This window comes from Bombina bombina, chromosome 4 (assembly GCF_027579735.1).
Source record: "Bombina bombina isolate aBomBom1 chromosome 4, aBomBom1.pri, whole genome shotgun sequence".
In the NCBI taxonomy this organism is placed as follows: domain Eukaryota; kingdom Metazoa; phylum Chordata; class Amphibia; order Anura; family Bombinatoridae; genus Bombina; species Bombina bombina.
This window is the reverse complement of record NC_069502.1, coordinates 567,371,109-567,394,539: the sequence shown is the minus strand read 5'-3', so window position 1 is coordinate 567,394,539 and position 23,431 is coordinate 567,371,109. Positions and strand designations below refer to the sequence as shown.

Sequence of the window (23,431 nt, the reverse complement as noted above, 5' to 3'; positions counted from 1 at the left end):
ATTTCTCCCTTCTCCCCGTTTTTGCTATACTTGGTATATACTCCCCCTCGTAAGCCGGCCACGTCATCTGACGTCATCCTTCAGAGCCCCGGAGTGAGTGTGTGTGGCGGACGCCCAGGCTGCAGGTTGCAGCTGTTAGCTTGTGGGAATACATTCCAAGCTGAAATACGGCGGTTCACTGAGAACCTAGGAGAGAGGTCTCCCAAACGGTTCATCTCACAGTGGGCGATATCGGGAAAGGCCGTGAAGAGAGGGTAAGTTCGTAGAGGCTAAGAAGGAGCAGTGGGGACTTTGCGTATATTGATTTTGTGCAACTCGATACAGCAGTGCATATGGCACAGAACAGTTTTTCACTTCATTGGAGGTACTTTCTGTGCGATACAAGGGTCTCCCCTTCACAGGGGTTATTTTCAGTTCCCTTCTTATATACTCCCACAGAAAATTTGGAACAACTAAACTTAAAATTTCTATACTAGTGCTGTTTGTATTGTTTTAATTTGTTTATTTGTTGGATTAATGTTAAAAACCGGAAACACATTGGTTATCTTTCTAGCCAAGAAACCACTTAATTCTGAGCACATTTGCTGTCTATGTACTATAATGCTCATATAGACTTTGCATGTATGTTAATGCCTTTCCACAGCTGCATTCTGAGCTAGACTAATGCTTCGATATTTATTTAAACTATGTGCACTTCCGTCAACTTAGTCCTATGTAGATTCATAATATGTGCATTGTATTAGTAAGGAACTATTTTCATTACTTTTAGATTAGCATCTTCCTAATACACATACACTCGAAACTTACTTAGAGCACAGCATCTTAGAAGACCTAGGCCCCCATCTGCAATGAGCATATAGTAAATAGTGAGAAGTGCCTCACTTTACAAATTACTTTTACAGTGCTGCTCTCATATTTCTATTGATTAACCCTGCAAAGCTAACCAACAGCTCCCAGAAATATACACTGTGCACCCATTAACTTGTTGGTCCCTGGTGGATCTACAGTATACACTTTGTATTAGCAGTGGATTATTTTATTTTACCTTTGAACTCATGATTTTCTTATATGCCTTAGCTTATTAACCACTTTTACAGTACTGCCCTCTTACCCCATTTGCCTAACCCTGTAAAGCTAATTGAAAGCTCCTAGAAGTGCACACTCAGTATCCTCTAACCTGTTAATCCTTAGTGGGCTCCTTATGAAACAAACCCTTCTTACATTCTCTCAAGGAAAGGATTGAAACTTTTAAACATCATATTTCTGACAAAGGTAGTCATATGATTGCGGTAGGTAGTAAATATTAGTAATAGATGAACCCACACTGATAACACAGATCTTACCATTATCTTTTATGGACAAACTGTGTCAGGAGGGTCCCCCAGTACCTCACTTGGCTAACTCACACCTTATGAACACAATACTTCTAATCCCTTTATAATCGAAGATTTAAATGAGAGGCGCTCAGACTGTTGTGCATGCTGAGTCTTAGAATCACTTTTCATATGCTTTTTCTTTCTTTTTGTTTTTAGGATTATATATAATAATAAAACCCCAACATTGTGGTACACATGCCTATATACTGGACTTCTCTCCAGCCTATGGAAGAATCTCAACGCCTTCATTGCAACAGTGAACATTATATTCTAATATACTTGATATTGTATATTGCTATATCTTACTACCCCATCAACTTTCTAATTTCCTATCACACCCTGCAAAGTGTGTCAATGATGGACTGTATATTATTGTACCCTTTGTTGGTTATAAATAAAAGTTTTTTAAAAAAAAAGTTCAGGGCCTTTGGACTCGGGAGGTGTCTGCTCTTCCCATCAATATCTTGGAGTTGAGGGTGATTTAAAATGCTCTATTGGCTTGGCCTCAGTTGTCCTCAGCCCAGTTTATCTGGTTCCAGTCTGACAACATAACCTCTATGGCTTACATCAATCACCAGGGAGGAACTCAGAATTCCTTAGCCATGAAGGAGGTTACTCGGATTCTTCAGTGGGCAGAGACCCACAATTGCTGTCTGTCTGCCATCCACATTCCAGGAAAAGACAACTGGGAAGCGGATTTTCTGAGCAGACAGACTTTTCATCCTGGGGAGTGGGAACTCCATCCGGAAGTGTTTTCCAGCTTAGTCCTCAAATAAGGGGTGCCGGAGTAAGATCTGATGGTGTCCCATCAGAACGCCAAGCTTCCAAGGTACGGTTCAAGGTCAAGAGATCCGCAGGCCGTTCTGATAGATGCGCTGGCAGTTTCTTGGGTTTTCAGGTTGGCATACCTGTTTCCTCCGTTTGCTCTCCTTCCATGAGTAATTGCTTGTATCAAACAGGAGAGGGCGTTGGTGATTCTAAAAGCCCCTGGGTGGCCTCGCAGGATCTGGTTTGCAGACCTAGTGGAGATGTCACCTCTCCCACCTTGGAGACTACCTCTGAAGACAGACCTCCTGATTCAGGGTCCCTTCCTTCATTCAAATCTTGTTTCTCTGAAGCAGACTGCTTGGAGATTGAACGCTTAATTCTGTCTAAGTGTGGTCTTTTCTTCAGGAAGGCCTGGAGAAGGGATTGTCAGTCAGTAACCTGAAGGTTCAGATCTTTGCTTTATCAGTTTTACTACATAAACGTTTGGTGGATGTGCCAGATATGCAATCTTTTTGTCAGACCTTGGTCACAATTAGGCCTGTCTTTAAGTCTGTTGCTCCACCTTGTTCTTAAAGTTTTACAGCTGGCTCCGTTTGAGCCGTTGCATTCCATAGACATTAAGTTGTTATCTTGGAAGTTTTTGTTTCTTGTTGCTATCTCTTCTGCTCGAAGAGTCTCAGCACTCTCAGCTCTGCAGTGTGATTCCACTTATCTTATTTTTCATGTCAATAAAGTGGTTCTTTGTACTAAGTTAGGTTTCCTTCCTAAGGTTGTTTCTAATAGAAATATCAATCAGGAAATTGTTGTTCCCTCGCTGTGTCCTAATCCTTCTTCTTCGAAAGAACGTTTGTTACACAATTTGGATGTTGTACATTCTCTTAAAGTCTACTTACAGGCGACTAAGGATTTTTGCCAGTCCTCTGCCCTCTTTGTCTGTTTCTCTTAGAAATGTAAAGGTCAGAAAGCTACTGCTACTATTCTTCTTTTTGGTTACGAAGTATAATTCATTTGGCTTATGAGACTGCTGGACAGCAGCCTCCTGAGAGAATTACGGCTCATTCCACAAGAGCTGTTTCCTCTTCTTGGGCTTTCAAAAATGAAGCTTCTGTGGAACAAATTTGCAAGGCTGCAACTTGGTCTTCTCTACATACTTTTTTCCAAATTTGATACTTTTGCCTCGGCTGAGGCTTCTTTTGTGAGAAAGGTTCTTCAAGCTGTGGCACCTTCGGTTTAGGACTGCCTGCCTTGTCCCTCCCTATTTATCCATGTCTTTTAGCTTGGGTATTGGTTCCCAACAGTAATTACTCAAGCAGTGGACTCACCATATCTTAGGAAAGAAAAACAAAATTTATGCTTACCTGATAAATTTAATTATTTCTGGGTATGGTGAGTCCACAGCCCCACCCTTTATTTTAAGACAGTTGTTTGTGGGTAAGGGAGTGATACTTAACTGTGGTTCTCTTTGCCTCCTCCTGCTGGCCAGGAGTGATATTCCCAACAGTAATTACTCAAGCCGTGGACTCACCATATCCGGAAATAAATAAATTTATAAGTTAGCATAAATTTAGTTTTATTGTTATTCTATATAGGGTATCACTAGAATGTTTGTCTGTTAAAAAAGGGCAAGTAATATGTATGGGTGCACTTAAGAGAGTGAACAATTAAGATGAAACAAATAGTGAGCAAAAATGCAAAAATTTATTATGTCATTTAGGCACGCAAACAAGTGAAAACATTGATCCCTTAAGGCTTAACCCTTTCGCGACAGGGTTAAAGTGTCTACATCGGAACAACTGTTCCGATGATGAGAAATTGAAACCACGCGATCGTGCACACGATCGCAAGATTTCAATTATTGGATTGCGTCTGGGGGCGTCCCTACAAACCTAGGAACGCCCTCCAGACCGCAATCAAATCCTGGAAGCACAGAAGGCTTCAGGACAGCCGTTGGCTATGACGTTCTATTCCGTCATAACGGCTCTAAAGCCAAGTGTAATTATGACGGAATAGAACGGCATAACGGCATTAAAAGGTTAAGGGGTTTAAAAACAAACAAAACAAAAAACTCCAATTCACTTACATTATCAAATGTATCAAAAATATTAGGAGGATATATTAATGATTTAGGGCTTTAAGCCCAGTGTAGAATTATACACTAGAGTATACAAACAGTTGATTTAAACTTAACACTTTATTAAAACACAACAATAATCTAAAGTTGGGTTAAGGAAAAGGGTATATCACATCCAGTCCTTATAATCATATAAAACCCAACACTAAATTAAAAACAAATATACAAAAAAGGGGCCAGGTAGCTAAAAGGTGTGTGTAGTTGTGATTGAAAGTGCTTAGGAAGTATGGGGCTTTTGTAATCTGCAGATCCAAAAAGGCAGCAGATTGCGTGGCTATGGTATAGGTATATTTCATACCAAATTCGTTGTTATTTGTCCATTTCATGAAATTTTCAGTCACTTTTAGTATCTGTCCAGAGTATCGTAGGTACAGTGCAATAGATGAAAGGGATTCATATCTTCATTCAGTGTACTAATATGTTTAATCCAACCCAAGAAGAGATTGGCGTATGTTGGCGCACAGCATGTGCCCCTTTGCGCTGCCCCTTCTCTGTAAATATACTTTATTATTAAATAAAAAGCAATTATGTTGTAAAACAAATTTGTTTAGTCTCCTTGGTTAAAACTTGACCTTATTAACATGAAAGTATTCAGAAGTAGGTTCAGAAATGTGCACCTGTCTTAAGTACTATATACCAGCAATTTGTGTAGCAAAGTTATACAAGCAGGCCAAAACTGATGAGTGACTGAAGCACACAGACGTTTTGATATTGGAAATACAGGATCACAATCACAATCTTTCTGAATTAAACACAGCTGATATTTAATAACTCTCATTCCGCACAACGGCACAATTAAAGACTGATAATGGCTGTAAATCACTGAAAACCAAAATAGTCCATGTGTGGGTATTACAGTTAGATATAGTGGTGTTTCTAATACGTGTTAAACAATCTGCATGTATTTGTATATGGGCATGATGATGATTTTTTCTTTCATGATTCAGATGCAATTCAGCATGCAATTTTAAGCAACTTTATAATTTACTACTATTATCATTTTTTTCGTTCTCTTGCTAACTTTATTTAAAAAGCTGGAATGTAAAGCTTAGGAGCTGGCCCATTTTAGGTTCCGCACCATGGATAGCGCTTGCTTATTGGTGGCTGACAGCCACCAATAAGCAAGCATAACACAGGTTCTCAACCAAAAATGGGCTATCCTATGCTTTACATTCCTGCTTTTTAAATAAAGATAGCAAGAGAGAGAAGAAAAATTGATAATAGGAGTAAATTAGAAAGTTGCTTAAAATTGCATGCTCTATCGGAATAATGAAAGAAAAAAAATTGCGTTTAGTATTCCTTTAACCCCTTAATGACCAGTGCCGTACCCTGTACGCTGGTCGTTAAGCCCTTAACCCTTTGAGTGCTAAGCACTTTCCCACCTGGGTGCTAAGCTGTTTTAAGGGTTTTTTTTAATTTATTTTTTGTAACTTTTTTTCTTTTTATTTTATATACACTGTTGGAAAGTTTAGGTGATTACCTTTCCAATGGTGGGTCTTGAGGGTCTGTAACTGCTTAGATGCCTGAAATCATGCCCCCTGCTCCTATACTTAACATTGTGAATTTTAAATAAAGTTGTGCAGTGACGCCATCACGTCATTGCGTGTGACGTCACTGCGCATAACGTGAAACCCTGGCGATGCCTGTCATTATGCAGGCCCGATCACCGGGGTAGGAGCGGGTGGGAGCCCCCAGATCTCCCTCAAGGTGGGAGAGTGCTAGCGACCGCACTGAGCCATCGTTAGCACCAGAGTGGGAAACTCTGCAATGGCTCAGAGCCGTCGTTAGCACTCAAGGGGTTAAGGACCAGTGTCGTACGCTGCTGTCCTGGGCCTCTCTCTTCTGTGATCTTGCTAAAAGTAGTGAGATTGCGCTATTTCTGCATGGCCCACAAGTGGGGCAGTGCAGAAATAGAGTTGCAGAGTTACCAACTGAGAATTACTCTGCGGCCCTCTCTGCATCGGGCAATGGTGGTGCCGATTGTTAGTGGCGTGGGAGGGTAAGGAGGGAGGCCAGTTGGCGGCCCATTGCTGGAGGGGGGCAGGAACAGGTGGGATCGCTACACACCAAAAAAAAACCTCAGAGAGCGGCAGGGAGGGGGGAGGAGGGGGATCATACAGTGGAGGTGGGATTAGAGTGTGGGAAAGTGATCTGGGAGGGGGAGTGGGTACAGAATTTTTTTTATTAACCCCTTAAGGACACGGCCATTTTTCAATTTCTTTCCCTGAAGGACCAGGGCTTTTTTTAAATTTCTGCAGTGTTTGTGTTTAGCTGTAATTTTCCTCTTACTCATTTACTGTACCCACACATATTATATACCGTTTCTCGCCATTAAATGGACTTTCTAAAGATACCATTATTTTTATCATATCTTATCATTTACTTTAAAAAAATGATAAAATATGAGGAAAAAATGGAAAAAAACACACTTTTTCTAACTTTGACCCCCACAATCTGTTACACATCTACAATCACCAAAAAACACTCATGCTAAATAGTTTCTAAATTTTGTCCTGAGTTTAGAAATACCCAATGTTTACATGTTCTTTGCTTTTTTTGCAAGTTATAGGGCCATAAATACAAGTAGCACTTTGCTATTTCCAAACCACTTTTTTTTTCAAAATTAGCGCTAGTTACATTGGAACACTGATATCTTTCAGGAATCCCTGAATATCCCTTTACATGTATATATTTTTTTTTAGAAGACATCCCAAAGTATTGATGTAGGCCCATTTTGGTATATTTCATGCCACCATTTCACCACCAAATGCGATCAAATAAAAAAAAATGTTCACTTTTTCCCAAATATTTTCACAAACTTTAGGTTCCTCACTGAAATTATTTACAAACAACTTGTGCAATTATGGCATAAATGGTTGTAAATGCTTCTCTGGGATCCCCTTTGTTCAGAAATAGCAGACATATATGACTTTGGCGTTGCTTTTTGGTAATTAGAAGGCCGCTAAATGCCACTGCGCATCACATGTGTGTTATGCCCAGCAGTGAAGGGGTTAATTAGGGAGCATGTAGGGAGTGTCTAGGGTTAATTTTAGCTTTAGTGTAGTGTAGTAGACAACCCCAAGTATTGATCTAGGCCCATCTTGGTATATTTCATGCTACCATTTCACCGCTAAATGCGATTAAATAAAAAAAAACGTAAAATTTTTCACAATTTTAGGTTTCTCACTGAAATTATTTACAAACAACTTTTGCAAGCATGGCATAAATGATTGTAAATACTTCTCTGGGATCCCCTTTGTTCAGAAACAGCAGACATATATGGCTTTGGCGTTGCTTTTTGGTAATTATAAGACCGCTAAATGCCGCTGCGCACCACACGTGTATTATGCCCAGCAGTGCAGGGGTTAATTAGGTCATTTGTAGGGAGCGTGCAGGGTTAATTTTAGCTTTAGCGTAGAGATCAGCCTCCCACCTGACACATCCCACCCCCTGATCCCTCCCAAACAGCTCCCTTCCCTCCCCCACCCCACAATTGCCCCCGCCATCTTAAGTACTGGCAGAAAGTCTGCCAGTACTAAAATAAAAGGTGTATTTAAAAAATAAAAAAAAAATTGTATAGCATATTTACATATGCAGCTGTGTAGGATCCCCCCTTAGCCCCCAACCTCCCTGATCCCCCCCAAACAGCTCTCTACCCTCCACCTCTAACTTACTGGGAGCCATCTTGGGTACTGGCAGCTGTCTGCCAGTACCCAGTTTGCAAATAAAAATGTATTTTTTTTAATTTTTTTTATTTATTTTCCTTTTTTCTGTAGTGTAGTGTAGCTTCCCCCCCCACCAATCCCCCACCCGCTCCCAGATCCCTTAGATTAACTTTTATTAGGGATTTTATCCCCCCTTACTGCCACTTCTGTACAATGTCTTTTTCCGTAGTGAAGCGGTTCCCACCCGCTCCCTCCCCGTGCACGCGCCAGCCCGCCGCCCCCCCGTGCACGCGCGCGCTCCGGTGCGCACTCCCGACAACCCCGCCCGCGATCCCGCCCTCCTCTCTCTTCAGCCTTTCATCGATGGCCGCCCACCCGCCTCCCACGTCAGCTCCCACCCACCAACGATTGCGGCCATCGATGCCGGTGCAGAGAGGGCCACAGAGTGGCTCTCTCTGCATCGGATGGGGGAAAAATGTTATTGCAGGATGCCTCGATATCGAGGCATCACTGCAATAACTGTAAAGCGGCTGGAAGCGATCAGGATCGCTTCCAGCCGCTTTAATCCCCAAAGTCGTACAGGGTACGTCGCTGGTCTTTAAAGACCAGGTTGTGTGCGACGTACCCTGTACGACTCGTGTCGTTAAGGGGTTAAATAAAATTGCTAAATTTTGGAAAACTAAGATGGTGGTAATTAGTTAGAGGGGGAGGGTTAGAGAGCTTTTTGGGAGGGATCAGGGAGGTGGGAAGGTAAGGGGGTAATCCTACACAAAGGACAATAATAATAATAAAAAAATAATAAAACAAAATAAAAAGTGTAAAACTGCATACTGGCAGACTGTCTGCCATTACTTAAGATGGGGGTGACCATTGAGGGGGTGGGGGAGGAAAAAGATCTGTTTGAGAGGGATGAGGGAGGGATCAGGGGGTGGGAAGTGTCCCTTCTCTGCTGGGAATAAGAAAAGTGTGGTGGGCATCTGCAATTAGCGGCCTTCTAATTACCAAAAAGCAATGGCAAAGCCATATATGTCTGCTATTTCTCAAGAAAGGGGATCCCAGAGAAGCTTTTACAACCATTTGTGAAAAAGTTAACAATTTAGTTTTTTTGATCGCATTTGGCGGTGCAATTGTGGCATGAAATATACCAAAATGGGCCTAGATCAATACTTTGGGGTGTCTACTAAAAATATACCTTTTGATAGGTAAATAAAAGAAAACAAAAAAGGCTTTATTTCTGTTTAAATTGAGTGATGGCAAAAATGCTATGGTCTTTTGGGGAAGTTTTACTCGGAAATGCCCGATCCAAGGGGTTAATGGGTTTCAGTTTAGCTGAAAATATACCTGTCTTTATTAAAGGAGAGTATTATGCAATTTATACTAACAGACAGTTTGTCTTTCTTAAGAAATAATGAATTTAATAGTTTATAAGAAATTTGCTTTTTAAGTGTAGGTAAATTTCCAGATTTTTAGGTGACTGAATTATTTTGATTGTTTGTCAGGTTCTGAGCTGACCTTTTTATACCACAATATGTTACAATCGGTTCATGTGAAGAGGTGATTGTTTTGTCTTTCTAATTTTATATAAATAAAATACAGATTTTTGTCTTCCTAAAATAATCCACAGCAGAATATTATTTTAAGAATGTGGAATTGTTGGGACATGTTGAATTACACTAGCAATGTTCAATTTCAGTATTCCTTATGCATTCCCTAGGGGCAGCTCTACTGAAGAAAATGAGAAACTACATTAAAGGGATAGTAAACAGTTTGATATTGTAATATAAGATGTTTAATTATGCATATTAAATCAACTGTGCAAAACGCTTTCATAATATATTTTGTTTCCCTTAAGAGATTTCCAGTTCTAGCATGTATTATGTCATATTCATTTTTTTGCCTTCATAATCATTATGAGCACATTCTTGTGCACTTTTATTTATAACAGGTTCTTTTTTAAACAAACGTTTTATGGTATATTTTTCTTTTTTTTTTTAATTGTGTTTTTTTGTTTAGGGTAACCAGACAGCATTGCACCGGGCAGCAGTTGTCGGAAACAGTGACATACTTGCAGCACTGATTCAAGAAGGATGTTCTTTAGACAGACAAGACAAGGTACTGAAATAATGAGGGCTATTGCCAAAGGTAGAATTAGCTACATCCATCTTCATAAATCTCATGGGAAGTTCTGTATGACTGCTTATTAATCCTAATGAAAACTGATAAATTCACGTTTTAGTAGATGTGACCATTATAAGGTTTGTTTACGTAAAAAAGCTAAAACTTTTATTTTAGCATGTGCATATTTTATTTTAATCCATGTAAACACGCACCTCAGCATCAAAATAATATACATATAAAATGAAAAATGCAAATGCTTTAGCAGTTGTGACAAACTGTTGGATAACAGGTTCATAACATTTTTTTTCCCTCACAAGTATCTTCCTAATTCCAATCAACACATTTTAGTATATTAGATGAGCAATTGCTGTCTCAGTTGCTGCATACAGTTTCTGAAGTCTTGGGGAGGAGAAAAGAAGAGAATGTCCCCTTTTTTATTCCATAACACAACTGTCTTCTATTTTCCTTTACCAATAAACACCACTCACTGTCTGTCACACGTTAAATACTTTTGATGTGGATTTAACATAGGGTAGATTGTAGTGTGGTTATTAATTTTAGTGTAGTTACTATTCACTGTTATTGCTTTTCCTCCAGACATGCAGGTCCCTTTAAAGTCATCCTTTTCTCCAACATTGGTGTGTCCGGTCCACGGCGTCATCCTTACTTGTGGGATATTCTCTTCCCCAACAGGAAATGGCAAAGAGTCCCAGCAAAGCTGGTCACATGATCCCTCCTAGGCTCCGCCCACCCCAGTCATTCTCTTTGCCGTTGCACAGGCAACATCTCCACGGAGATGGTTAAGAGTTTTTTGTAGTTTTATTCTTCTATCAAGTGTTTGTTATTTTAAAATAGTGCTGGTATGTACTATTTACTCTGAAACAGAAAAAGATGAAGATTTCTGTTTGTAAGAGGAAGATGATTTTTAGCAGACAGTAACTAAAATCGATTGCTGTTTCCACACAGGACTGTTGAGATGAAGTAACTTCAGTTGGGGGAAACAGTTAGCAGTCTTTTCTGCTTAAGGTTTGACTAGCCATATTTCTAACAAGACCATGTAATGCTGGAAGGCTGTCATTTCCCCTCATGGGGACCGGTAAGCCATTTTCTTAGTTAAACATAAAAGAATAAAGGGCTTCAAAAAGGGCTTAAAAACTGGTAGACATTTTTCTGGGCTAAAACAATTGCTTTACTAGGCATATTATGCAGATTCTAACTAATTATTGGTATTATAATCTTGGGGAACGTTTAGAAAAACGGCAGGCACTGTGTTGGACACCTTTTTCAGATGGGGGCCTTTCTAGTTATAGACAGAGCCTCATTCTGGGACTGTATAGGGGTTAAATGTAAAAACGGCTCCGGTTCCGTTAATTTAAGGGTTAAAGCTCTGAAATTTGGTGTGCAATACTTTTAATGTTTTAAGACACTGTGGTGAAATTTTGGTGAATTTTGAACAATTCCTTCATACTTTTTCACATATTCAGTAATAAAGTGTTTTCAGTTTGAAATTTAAAGTGACAGTAACGGTTTTATTTTAAAACGTTTTTTGTGCTTTGTTGACAAGTTTAAGCCTGTTTAACATGTCTGTACCATCAGATAAGCTATGTTCTATATGTATGAAAGCCAATGTGTCTCCCCATTTAAATTTATGTGATAATTGTGCCATAGTGTCCAAACAAAGTAAGGACAGTAATGCAACAGATAATGATATTGCCCAAGATGATTCCTCAAATGAGGGGAGTAAACATGATACTACATCATCCCCTACTGTGTCTACACCAGTTATGCCCACACAGGAGGCCCCTAGTACATCTAGTGCGCCAATACTTATTACCATGCAACAATTAACGGCTGTAATGGATAACTCCATAGCAAATCTTTTATCCAAAATGCCTACTTATCAGAGAAAGCGCGATTGCTCTGTTTTAAACACTGAAGAGCAAGAGGACGCTGATGATAACTGTTCTGACATACCCTCACACCAATCTCAAGGGGCCATGAAGGAGGTTTTGTCTGATGGAGAAATTTCAGATTCAGGAAAAATTTCTCATCAAGCTAAACCTGATGTTGTGACATTTAAATTTAAATTAGAACATCTCCGCGCACTGCTTAAGGAGGTGTTATCTACTCTGGATGATTGTGACAATTTGGTCATTCCAGAGAAATTATGTAAGATGGACAAGTTCCTAGAGGTTCCGGTGCCCCCCGACGCTTTTCCTATACCCAAGCGGGTGGCGGACATAGTAAATAAAGAGTGGGAAAGGCCCGGCATACCTTTTGTTCCCCCCCTATATTTAAGAAATTATTTCCTATAGTCGACCCCAGAAAGGACTTATGGCAGACAGTCCCCAAGGTCGAGGGGGCGGTTTCTACTCTAAACAAACGCACTACTATTCCTATCGAAGATAGTTGTGCTTTCAAAGATCCTATGGATAAGAAATTAGAGGGTTTGCTTAAAAAGATTTTTGTACAGCAAGGTTACCTTCTACAACCAATTTCATGCATTGTTCCTGTCACTACGGCAGCGTGTTTCTGGTTCGAGGAACTAGAAAAATCGCTCAGTAAAGAATCTTCGTATGAGGAGGTTATGGACAGAGTTCAAGCACTTAAATTGGCTAACTCTTTTGTTTTAGATGCCGCTTTGCAATTAGCTAGATTAGCGGCGAAAAATTCAGGGTTTGCTGTCGTGGCGCGCAGAGTGCTTTGGCTAAAGTCTTGGTCAGCGGATGTGTCTTCCAAGACAAAATTGCTTAACATTCCTTTCAAAGGTAAAACATTATTTGGACCTGATTTGAAAGAGATTATTTCAGACATCACTGGGGGAAAGGGCCACGCCCTCCCACAGGATAGGTCTTTTAAGGCTAATAATAAGCCTAATTTTCGTCCCTTTTGCAGAAACGGACCAGTCTCTAATTCTGTATCCTCTAAGCAAGAGGGTAATACTTCACAACCCAAACCAGCCTGGAAACCAATGCAAGGCTGGAACAAGGGTAAGCAGGCCAAGAAGCCTACCACTGCTACCAAAACAGCATGAAGGGATAGCCCCCGATCCAGGACCGGATTTAGTGGGGGGCAGACTTTCTCTCTTTGCTCAGGCTTGGGCAAGAGATGTTCAGGATCCTTGGGCGCTAGAAATAGTTTCTCAAGGTTATCTCCTGGAATTCAAGGAACTACCCCCAAGGGGAAGGTTCCACAGGTCTCAATTATCTTCAAACCAAATAAAGAGACAGGCATTCTTACATTGTGTAGAAGACCTGTTAAAGATGGGAGTGATACATCCAGTTCCAATAAGAGAACAAGGAATGGGATTTTTTTCCAATCTGTTCATAGTTCCCAAAAAAGAGGGAACATTCAGACCAATTTTGGATTTAAAGATCCTAAACAAATTTCTCAGGGTACCATCGTTCAAAATGGAAACTATTCGAACGATCCTACCTACTATCCAGGAAAATCAATTTATGACTACCGTGGATTTAAAGGATGCGTACCTACATATTCCTATCCACAAGGAACATCATCAGTTCCTAAGGTTCGCTTTTCTGGACAAGCATTACCAGTTTATGGCACTTCCATTTGGATTAGCCACTGCTCCAAGGATTTTCACAAAGGTACTAGGGTCCCTTCTAGCGGTTCTAAGACCAAGGGGCATTGCAGTAGTACCTTACTTGGACGACATCCTGATTCAAGCGTCGTCCCTGTCAAAAGCAAAGGCTCATACGGACATCGTCCTAGCCTTTCTCAGATCTCACGGATGGAAGGTGAACAAAGAAAAAAGTTCTCTGTCCCCGTCAACAAGAGTTCCCTTCTTGGGAACAATAATAGATTCCTTAGAAATGAGGATTTTTCTGACAGAGGTCAGAAAATCAAAACTTCTAAGCTCTTGTCAAGTACTTCATTCTGTTCCTCGTCCTTCCATAGCGCAGTGCATGGAAGTAATAGGATTGATGGTTGCAACAATGGACATAGTTCCTTTTGCACAAATTCATCTAAGACCATTACAACTGTGCATGCTCAGACAGTGGAATGGGGATTATACAGACTTGTCTCCGACGATTCAAGTAGATCTAAAGACCAGAGATTCACTCCGTTGGTGGCTGACCCTGGACAATCTGTCACAGGGAATGAGCTTCCGCAGACCAGAGTGGGTCATTGTCACGACCGACGCCAGCCTGGTGGGCTGGGGCGCGGTCTGGGAATCCCTGAAAGCTCAGGGTCTATGGTCTTGGGAAGAGTCTCTTCTCCCGATAACCATTCTGGAACTGAGAGCGATATTCAATGCTCTCAGAGCTTGGCCTCAACTAGCAAAGGCCAAATTCATAAGGTTTCAGTCGGACAACATGACGACCGTTGCATATATCAATCATCAGGGGGGAACAAGGACTTCCCTGGCGATGAAAGAAGTGACCAAGATAATTCAATGGGCGGAGGATCACTCCTGCCACTTGTCTGCGATCCACATCCCAGGAGTGGAAAATTGGGAAGCGGATTTTCTGAGTCGTCAGACATTCCATCCGGGGGAGTGGGAACTCCATCCGGAAATCTTTGCCCAAATAACTCAATTATGGGGCATTCCAGACATGGATCTGATGGCGTCTCGTCAGAACTTCAAGGTTCCTTGCTACGGGTCCAGATCCAGGGATCCCAAGGCGACCCTAGTAGATGCACTAGTAGCACCTTGGACCTTCAACCTAGCTTATGTATTCCCACCGTTTCCTCTCATCCCCAGGCTGGTAGCCAGGATCAATCAGGAGAGGGCCTCAGTGATCTTGATAGCTCCTGCGTGGCCACGCAGGACTTGGTATGCAGACCTGGTGAATATGTCATCGGCTCCACCATGGAAGCTACCTTTGAGACAGGACCTTCTTGTTCAGGGTCCATTCGAACATCCGAATCTGGTTTCCCTCCAACTGACGGCTTGGAGATTGAACGCTTGATTTTATCAAAGTGTGGGTTTTCAGATTCTGTAATAGATACTCTGATTCAGGCTAGAAAGCCTGTAACTAGAAAAATTTACCATAAAATATGGAAAAAATATATCTGTTGGTGTGAATCTAAAGGATTCCCATGGAACAAGATAAAAATTCCTAAGATTCTATCCTTTCTACAAGAAGGTTTGGAGAAAGGATTATCTGCAAGTTCTCTGAAGGGACAGATCTCTGCTTTATCTGTTTTACTTCACAAAAGACTGGCAGCTGTGCCAGATGTTCAAGCATTTGTTCAGGCTCTGGTTAGGATCAAGCCTGTTTACAGACCTTTGACTCCTCCCTGGAGTCTAAATCTAGTTCTTTCAGTTCTTCAAGGGGCTCCGTTTGAACCCTTACATTCCGTAGATATTAAGTTATTATCTTGGAAAGTTTTGTTTTTGGTTGCAATTTCTTCTGCTAGAAGAGTTTCAGAGTTATCTGCTCTGCAGTGTTCTCCGCCCTATCTGGTGTTCCATGCAGATAAGGTGGTTTTGCGTACTAAGCCTGGTTTTCTTCCGAAAGTTGTTTCCAACAAAAGTATTAACCAGGAGATAGTTGTACCTTCTTTGTGTCCGAATCCAGTTTCAAAGAAGGAACGTTTGTTACACAATTTGGACGTAGTCCGTGCTCTAAAATTCTATTTAGAGGCTACTAAAGATTTCAGACAAACATCTTCCTTGTTTGTTGTTTATTCTGGTAAAAGGAGAGGTCAAAAAGCGACTTCTACCTCTCTTTCCTTTTGGCTTAAAAGCATTATCCGATTGGCTTATGAGACTGCCGGACGGCAGCCTCCTGAAAGAATCACAGCTCACTCCACTAGGGCTGTGGCTTCTACATGGGCCTTCAAGAACGAGGCTTCTGTTGACCAGATATGTAAGGCAGCGACTTGGTCTTCACTGCACACTTTTGCCAAATTTTACAAATTTGATACTTTTGCTTCTTCGGAGGCTATTTTTGGGAGAAAGGTTTTGCAAGCCGTGGTGCCTTCCATTTAGGTGACCTGATTTGCTCCCTCCCTTCATCCGTGTCCTAAAGCTTTGGTATTGGTTCCCACAAGTAAGGATGACGCCGTGGACCGGACACACCAATGTTGGAGAAAACAGAATTTATGCTTACCTGATAAATTGCTTTCTCCAACGGTGTGTCCGGTCCACGGCCCGCCCTGGTTTTTTAATCAGGTCTGATGAATTATTTTCTCTAACTACAGTCACCACGGTATCATATGGTTTCTCCTATATATATTTCCTCCTGTCCGTCGGTCGAATGACTGGGGTGGGCGGAGCCTAGGAGGGATCATGTGACCAGCTTTGCTGGGACTCTTTGCCATTTCCTGTTGGGGAAGAGAATATCCCACAAGTAAGGATGACGCCGTGGACCGGACACACCGTTGGAGAAAGCAATTTATCAGGTAAGCATAAATTCTGTTTTTAACCCATTACAGAAGCCAGATGGTACAGCTCTGGATCTTTATAATGGGTGCCGCCATGTTGGTACTCACATATTGCTACATCTTGTGACAGTAGCAGTGCACTTTCACAGATCAATGATATTGCTTGCTTTTTGACAGCTGTATCTTGCACTTTGGGTTAGCTTTTACAATAGAAAACAGAAGAGTTACTTTCTCCAACATTGGTGTGTCCGGTCCACGGCGTCATCCATAACTTGCGGGAATATTCTCTTCCCCAACAGGAAATGGCAAAGAGCACAGCAAAAGCTGTCCATATAGTCCCTCCCAGGCTCCGCCCCCCCAGTCATTCTCTTTGCCGCTCTGAACAAGTAGCATCTCCACGGAGATGGTGAAGAGTATGTGGTGTTTAGTAGTAGTTTTTTATTCTTCTATCAAGAGTTTGTTATTTTAAAATAGTGCTGGTATGTACTATTTACTCTGAAACAGAAAGAGATGAAGAGTTCTGTTTAAAAGAGGAGTATGATTTTAGCAGCAGTAACTAAAATCGATTGCTGTTCCCACACAGGACTGTTGAGCTGAGAGAACTTCAGTTGGGGGGAACAGTTGGCAGACTTTTCTGCTCAAGGTATGACTAGCCATTTTTCTAACAAGACTGTGTAATGCTGGAAGGCTGTCATTTTTCCCTCATGGGGATCAGTAAGCCATTTTCTTAGTCTCAAACAGAATAAAGGGCTTATTATGGGCTATAAACTGGTAGACACTTTTAGGGGCTAAATCGATTGCTTTATTTAAGTATTATATGCAGTTTGAAGTTGAATTTCACACTTTTATAACATTGGGGAACGTTTTTAGCGCCAGGCACTTGTTAAGACACCTTCCCAGTCAGGAAGGGCCTTTCTCTGTAGTAGGCAGAGCCTCATTTTCGCGCCATTACTGCGCAGTTACTTTTGAGAACAGTACATGCATCTGCATGTGTGAGGGTCTGGAATCCACTGAAAACGTTCCTAGAAGGCTTCATTTGGTATCGTATACCCCCCTGGGATTGGTGAAGTCGCAGCAAAGGCTGTGGCTGGGACTGTAAGGGGATTAAAATTGTAAATGGCTCCGGTTTCCACATTTTAAGGGTTAACAGCTTGAAAATTGGGGTGCAATACTTTGAATGCATTAAGACACTGTGGTGAAATTTGGTAAAGATTGGATAATTCCTTCATAGTTTTTCACATATTCAGTAATAAAGTGTGCCCTGTTTAACATTTAAAGAGACAGTAACGGTTTTGTTTTAAAACGGTTTTTGTGCTTTATTAACCAGTTTAAGCCTGTTTAACATGTCTGTACCTTCAGATAGGTCATGTTCTGTATGTATGGAAGCCAATGTGGTTCCCCCTTCAAATATGTGTGATAATTGTGCCATAGCGTCCAAACAAAGTAAGGACAGTACTGTCACTAATAGTAAAGTTGCCCAGGATGATTCCTCAGATGAAGGAAGTAGACATAGTTCTACATAATCTCCTTCTGTGTCTATACCAGTTATGCCCGCGCAGGCGACCCCTAGTACTTCTAGCGCGCCAATGCTTGTTACTATGCAGCAATTGACGGCAGTAATGGATAACTCCATAGCTAATATTTTATCCAAAATGCCAGCATTTCAGAGAAAGCGCGATTGCTCTGTTTTAAACACTGTAGAGCAGGAGGGCGCTGATGATAATTTTTCTGTCATACCCTCACACCAATCTGAAGTGGCAGTGAGGGAGGGTTTGTCAGATGGGGAAATTTCTGATACAGGAAGAATTTCTCAGCAGGCAGAACCTGATGTTGTGACATTTAAATTTAAATTAGAGCATCTCTGCGCATTTCTTAAGGAGGTGCTATCTACTCTGGATGATTGTGACAATCTGGTCATCCCAGAAAAATTGTGCAAGATGGACAAGTTCCTTGAGGTCCCGGTGCACCCTGATGCTTTTCCGATACCTAAACGGGTGGCGGACATAGTGAATAAGGAGTGGGAGAAGCCAGGATACCTTTTGTCCCTCCTCCTATATTTAAGAAATTGTTCCCTATGGTTGACCCCAGGAAGGACTTATGGCAAACAGTCCCTAAGGTCGAGGGGGCGGTTTCTACTCTAGCCAAGCGCATTCCTATTGAGGACAATTGTGCTTTCAAAGATCCTATGGATAAAAAATGGGAGGGTTTGCTTAAAAAGATTTTTGTACAGCAAGGTTACCTCCTTCAACCTATTTCGTGCATTATTCCTGTCACTACAGCGGCGTGGTTCTGGTTCGAGGAAATGGAAAAGTCGCTCAGTAGGGAGACTCCGTATGAGGAAGTCATGGACAGCATTCACGCACTTAAGTTAGCTAATTCCTTTATTTTAGACGCCGCTTTGCAGTTAGCGAGGTTAGCAGCGAAAAATTCAGGGTTTGCAATTGTGGCGCGCAGAGCGCTCTGGCTAAAGTCTTGGTTGGCGGATGTATCTTCCAAGACAAAATTGCTTAATATCCCTTTCAAAGGTAAGACCCTTTTTGGGCCAGAATTGAAAGAGATTATTTCAGACATCACTGGGGGAAAGGGCCATGCCCTCCCACAAGATAAACCTTTTCAAGGCTAAGAATAAGTCCAATTTTCGTTCCTTTCGCAATTTCAGGAACGGACCGGCTTCCAAATCGGCAGCCTCTAGACAAGAGGGTAACACTTCCCAGACTAAACCAGCTTGGAAACCAATGCAAGGCTGGAAAAAGGGTAAACAGGCCAAGAAGCCTGCTGCTGCTACCAAAACAGCATGAAGGGATAGCCCCCGATCCAGGACCGGATCTTGTAGGGGAAAGACTCTCTCTCTTCGCTCAGGCTTGGGCAAGAGATGTTCAGGATCCCTGGGCACTAGAAATAGTCTCTCAGGGTTATCTTCTGGAATTCAAGGAACTACCCCCAAGGGGAAGGTTCCACATGTCTCACTTATCTTCAAACCAAATAAAGAGACAGGCATTCTTACATTGTGTAGAAGACCTGTTAAAGATGGGAGTGATACACCCAGTTCCAACTGTGGAACAAGGTCAGGGGTTTTACTCAAATCTGTTTGTAGTTCCCAAAAAAGAGGGAACTTTCAGACCAATTCTGGATTTAAAAATTCTAAACAAATTTCTCAGAGTTCCATCGTTCAAAATGGAAACCATTCGAACAATTTTACCTACAATCCAGGAGGGTCAATTTATGACTACCGTGTATTTAAAGGATGTGTATCTACATATTCCTATCCACAAAGATCATCATCAGTTCCTAAGGTTCGCCTTTCTGGACAAGCATTACCAGTTCGTGGCTCTCCCATTCGGGCTAGCCACTGCTCCAAGGATTTTCACAAAGGTGCTAGGGTCCCTTCTAGCGGTTCTAAGACCAAGGGGTATTGCAGTGGCACCTTATCTGGACGACATTCTAATCCAAGCGTCGTCTCTTTCCAAAGCAAAGGCTCATACAGACATTGTTCTAGCCTTTCTCAGATCTCACGGGTGGAAGGTGAACGTAGAAAAGAGTTCCCTGTCTCCGTCGACAAGAGTTCCCTTCTTGGGAACGATAATAGATTCTTTAAAAATGAAGATCTTCCTGACAGAAGTCAGAAAGTCAAAGCTTCTAAACGCTTGTCAAGTTCTTCACTCTATTCTGCAGCCTTCCATAGCTCAGTGCATGGAAGTAGTAGGGTTGATGGTTGCAGTAATGGACATAGTTCCTTTTGCTCAAATTCATCTAAGACCATTACAACTGTGCATGCTCAAGCAGTGGAATGGGGACTATACAGACTTGTCTCCAATGATTCAAGTAGACCAGATGACCAGAGACTCACTCCGTTGGTGGTTGACCCAGGATCACCTGTCCCAGGGAATGAGTTTCCGCAGACCAGAGTGGGTCATTGTCACGACCGACGCCAGTCTATTAGGCTGGGGCGCGGTCTGGGATTCTCTGAAAGCTCAGGGTCTATGGTCTCGGGAAGAGTCTCTTCTCCCGATAACATTCTGGAACTGAGAGCGATATTCAATGCTCTCTGGACTTGGCCTCAACTAGCGAAGGCCGGATTCATAAGATTCCAGTCAGACAACATGACGACTGTAGCTTACATCAACCATCAGGGGGGAACAAGGAGTTCCTTGGCGATGAGAGAGGTGTCCAAAATCATCAAATGGGCGGAGGATCACTCCTGCCACCTATCTGCAATCCAAATCCCAGGAGTAGACAACTGGGAGGCGGATTATCTGAGTCGTCAGACTTTTCATCCGGGGGAGTGGGAACTTCACCCGGAGGTGTTTGCCCAGTTGACTCAATTATGGGGCATTCCAGACATGGATGTGATGGCGTCTCGTCAGAACTTCAAGGTTCCTTGCTACGGGTCCAGATCCAGGGATCCCAAGGCGACTCTAGTGGATGCATTAGTGGCGCCTTGGTCGTTCAACCTAGCTTATGCGTTTCCACCGTTCCCTCTCCTTCCCAGGCTTGTAGCCAGGATCAAACAGGAGAAGGCCTCGGTGATTCTGATAGCTCCTGCGTGGCCACGCAGGACTTGGTATGCAGACCTGGTGAATATGTCATCGGCTCCACCATGGAAGCTACCTTTGAGACAGGATCTTCTAGTACAAGGTCCTTTCGAACATCCAAATCTAGTTTCTCTCCAGCTGACTGCTTGGAAATTGAACGCTTGATCTTATCCAAGCGCGGGTTTTCAGATTCAGTGATAGATACTCTGGTCCAAGCCAGAAAACCTGTGACTAGAAAGGTTTACCATAAAATATGGAAAAGATATATCTGTTGGTGTGAATCCAAGGGATTCTCATGGAGTAAGATTAAAATTCCCAGGATCCTCTCCTTTCTCCAAGAAGGTTTGGATAAGGGATTGTCAGCGAGTTCTCTAAAAGGACAGATTTCTGCTTTATCTGTCTTGTTACACAAACGACTGGCAGCTGTGCCAGATGTACAAGCTTTTGTACAGGCTTTGGTCAGAATCAAGCCTGTTTACAGACCCTTGACTCCTCCCTGGAGTGTAAATTTAGTTCTTTCAGTTCTTCAAGGGGTTCCGTTTGAACCCTTACATTCCATAGATATCAAGTTACTATCTTGGAAAGTTCTGTTTTTTGTTGCTATTTCTTCTGCTAGAAGAGTTTCTGAACTATCTGCTTTGCAGTGTGATCCACCCTATCTGGTGTTCCATTCAGATAAGGTTGTTTTGCGTACTAAGCCTGGTTTTCTTCCAAAAGTTGTTTCCAACAAGAATATTAACCAGGAAATAGTTGTTCCTTCTTTGTGTCCGAATCCAGTTTCAAAGAAGGAACGTTTGTTACACAATTTAGATGTAGTCCGTGCTTTAAAGTTCTATTTAGAAGCAACAAAGGATTTCAGACAAACTTTTTCTTTGTTTGTCGTTTATTCTGTTAAGAGGAGAGGACAAAAAGCTACTGCTACCTCTCTTTCTTTCTGGCTGAAAAGCATCATCCGATTGGCTTATGAGACTGCCGGACGGCAGCCTCCTGAACGAATCACAGCTCACTCTACTAGGGCTGTGGCTTCCACATGGGCCTTTAAGAACGAGGCTTCTGTTGATCAGATATGTAAGGCAGCGACTTGGTCTTCTCTGCACACTTTTGCCAAATTCTACAAATTTTAACTTTTGCTTCTTCGGAGGCTATTTTTGGGAGAAAGGTTTTGCAAGCCGTGGTGCCTTCCGTTTAGGTAACCTGATTTGCTCCCTCCCTTCATCCGTGTCCTAAAGCTTTGGTATTGGTTCCCACAAGTTATGGATGACGCCGTGGACCGGACACACCAATGTTGGAGAAAACAGAATTTATGCTTACCTGATAAATTACTTTCTCCAACGGTGTGTCCGGTCCACGGCCCGCCCTGGTTTTTTAATCAGGTTTGAAAAATGTCTTTCTCTATACACTACAGTCACCACGGCACCCTATAGTTTCTCCTTTTTTCTCCTAACCGTCGGTTGAATGACGGGGGGGGCGGAGCCTGGGAGGGACTATATGGACAGCTTTTGCTGTGCTCTTTGCCATTTCCTGTTGGGGAAGAGAATATTCCCACAAGTTATGGATGACGCTGTGGACCGGACACACCGTTGGAGAAAGTAATTTATCAGGTAAGCATAAATTCTGTTTTTTTGCAAGGTATAAAGAGCGATCTCTGCTAAAAGTAAGCTTTTTGTGTGCGTTGGGTAGCGCTTGTATTACAAGTTGAAAATAAACTGTTTTCACTTGCGCACTTACCCAACGTACATAAAAATCTGAACTTAGAATATTGCACATGCAATAACCTATTTCCCCATAGTAGTGAATGAAGCAAAAAATGTGGAAAAAAACACCCTACTCGTGCAAACCTGATCGCATATTCTCAAGTGTGCTAACCCAACATAAAAATATTAATATTTCACATTCCAATGTTCTTCACATAGAAGAATATGTACTATTTGTTCTTAAATACATATTTCTATATTTCTATTTATATATATATATATACACAGATATATATAGATATATATTTATATAAATTTTATATAAATATAACATATTCTGCTGTGTGCAGAACATTGGAATGTGAAATATTTACAGCAAATACACAACATTTTATTAAATATTAATATTGCATAACTATGTAACTATATATATATATATATATATTTAGCAAAGGTAGAAGACTCTCCCTAGTGAGGCTCAAGATGTAAGCGGGGAGGGGATCCCAAAGTTTATATGTGCAATGTGTTCGGTAGAAGAAAGATGCATGTATAATGTGCTGTGTCCCAATATTGGATCTCAAAGTCCTTATCAGTAGTGTCCTGCGGTATGCTTTAATGGTAGCAGTATCGGAAATTAAAGAAAAGGCAATAACTCACCAGGGTGTTAACTGCCTCAACATCCGATTGTTTGCTTACCGTCCCGCTTCTCCATGGGAGCTCTGCACTCTGTGCTGTCTTCGGCGTCCTTCACGCTGTTGCGATTAACTCCGCTGTGATTGGCCAAGATCCATGC

At 41.8% G+C, this 23,431-nt stretch overlaps 1 protein-coding gene across 4 annotated transcripts in view; it reads left to right on the top strand.

Moving 5' to 3' along the window:
* Positions 1 to 23,431, top strand: part of ANKRD6 (ankyrin repeat domain 6) — a 719,155-nt gene that overhangs the window by 331,309 nt on the left and 364,415 nt on the right. For all 4 annotated transcript variants that reach the window (XM_053710544.1, XM_053710542.1, XM_053710540.1 and 1 more), the window contains one exon: positions 9,954 to 10,052. In XM_053710544.1, coding sequence (XP_053566519.1) covers positions 9,954 to 10,052 — 99 coding nt within the window. The remainder of the gene's footprint in view (positions 1 to 9,953; positions 10,053 to 23,431) is intronic.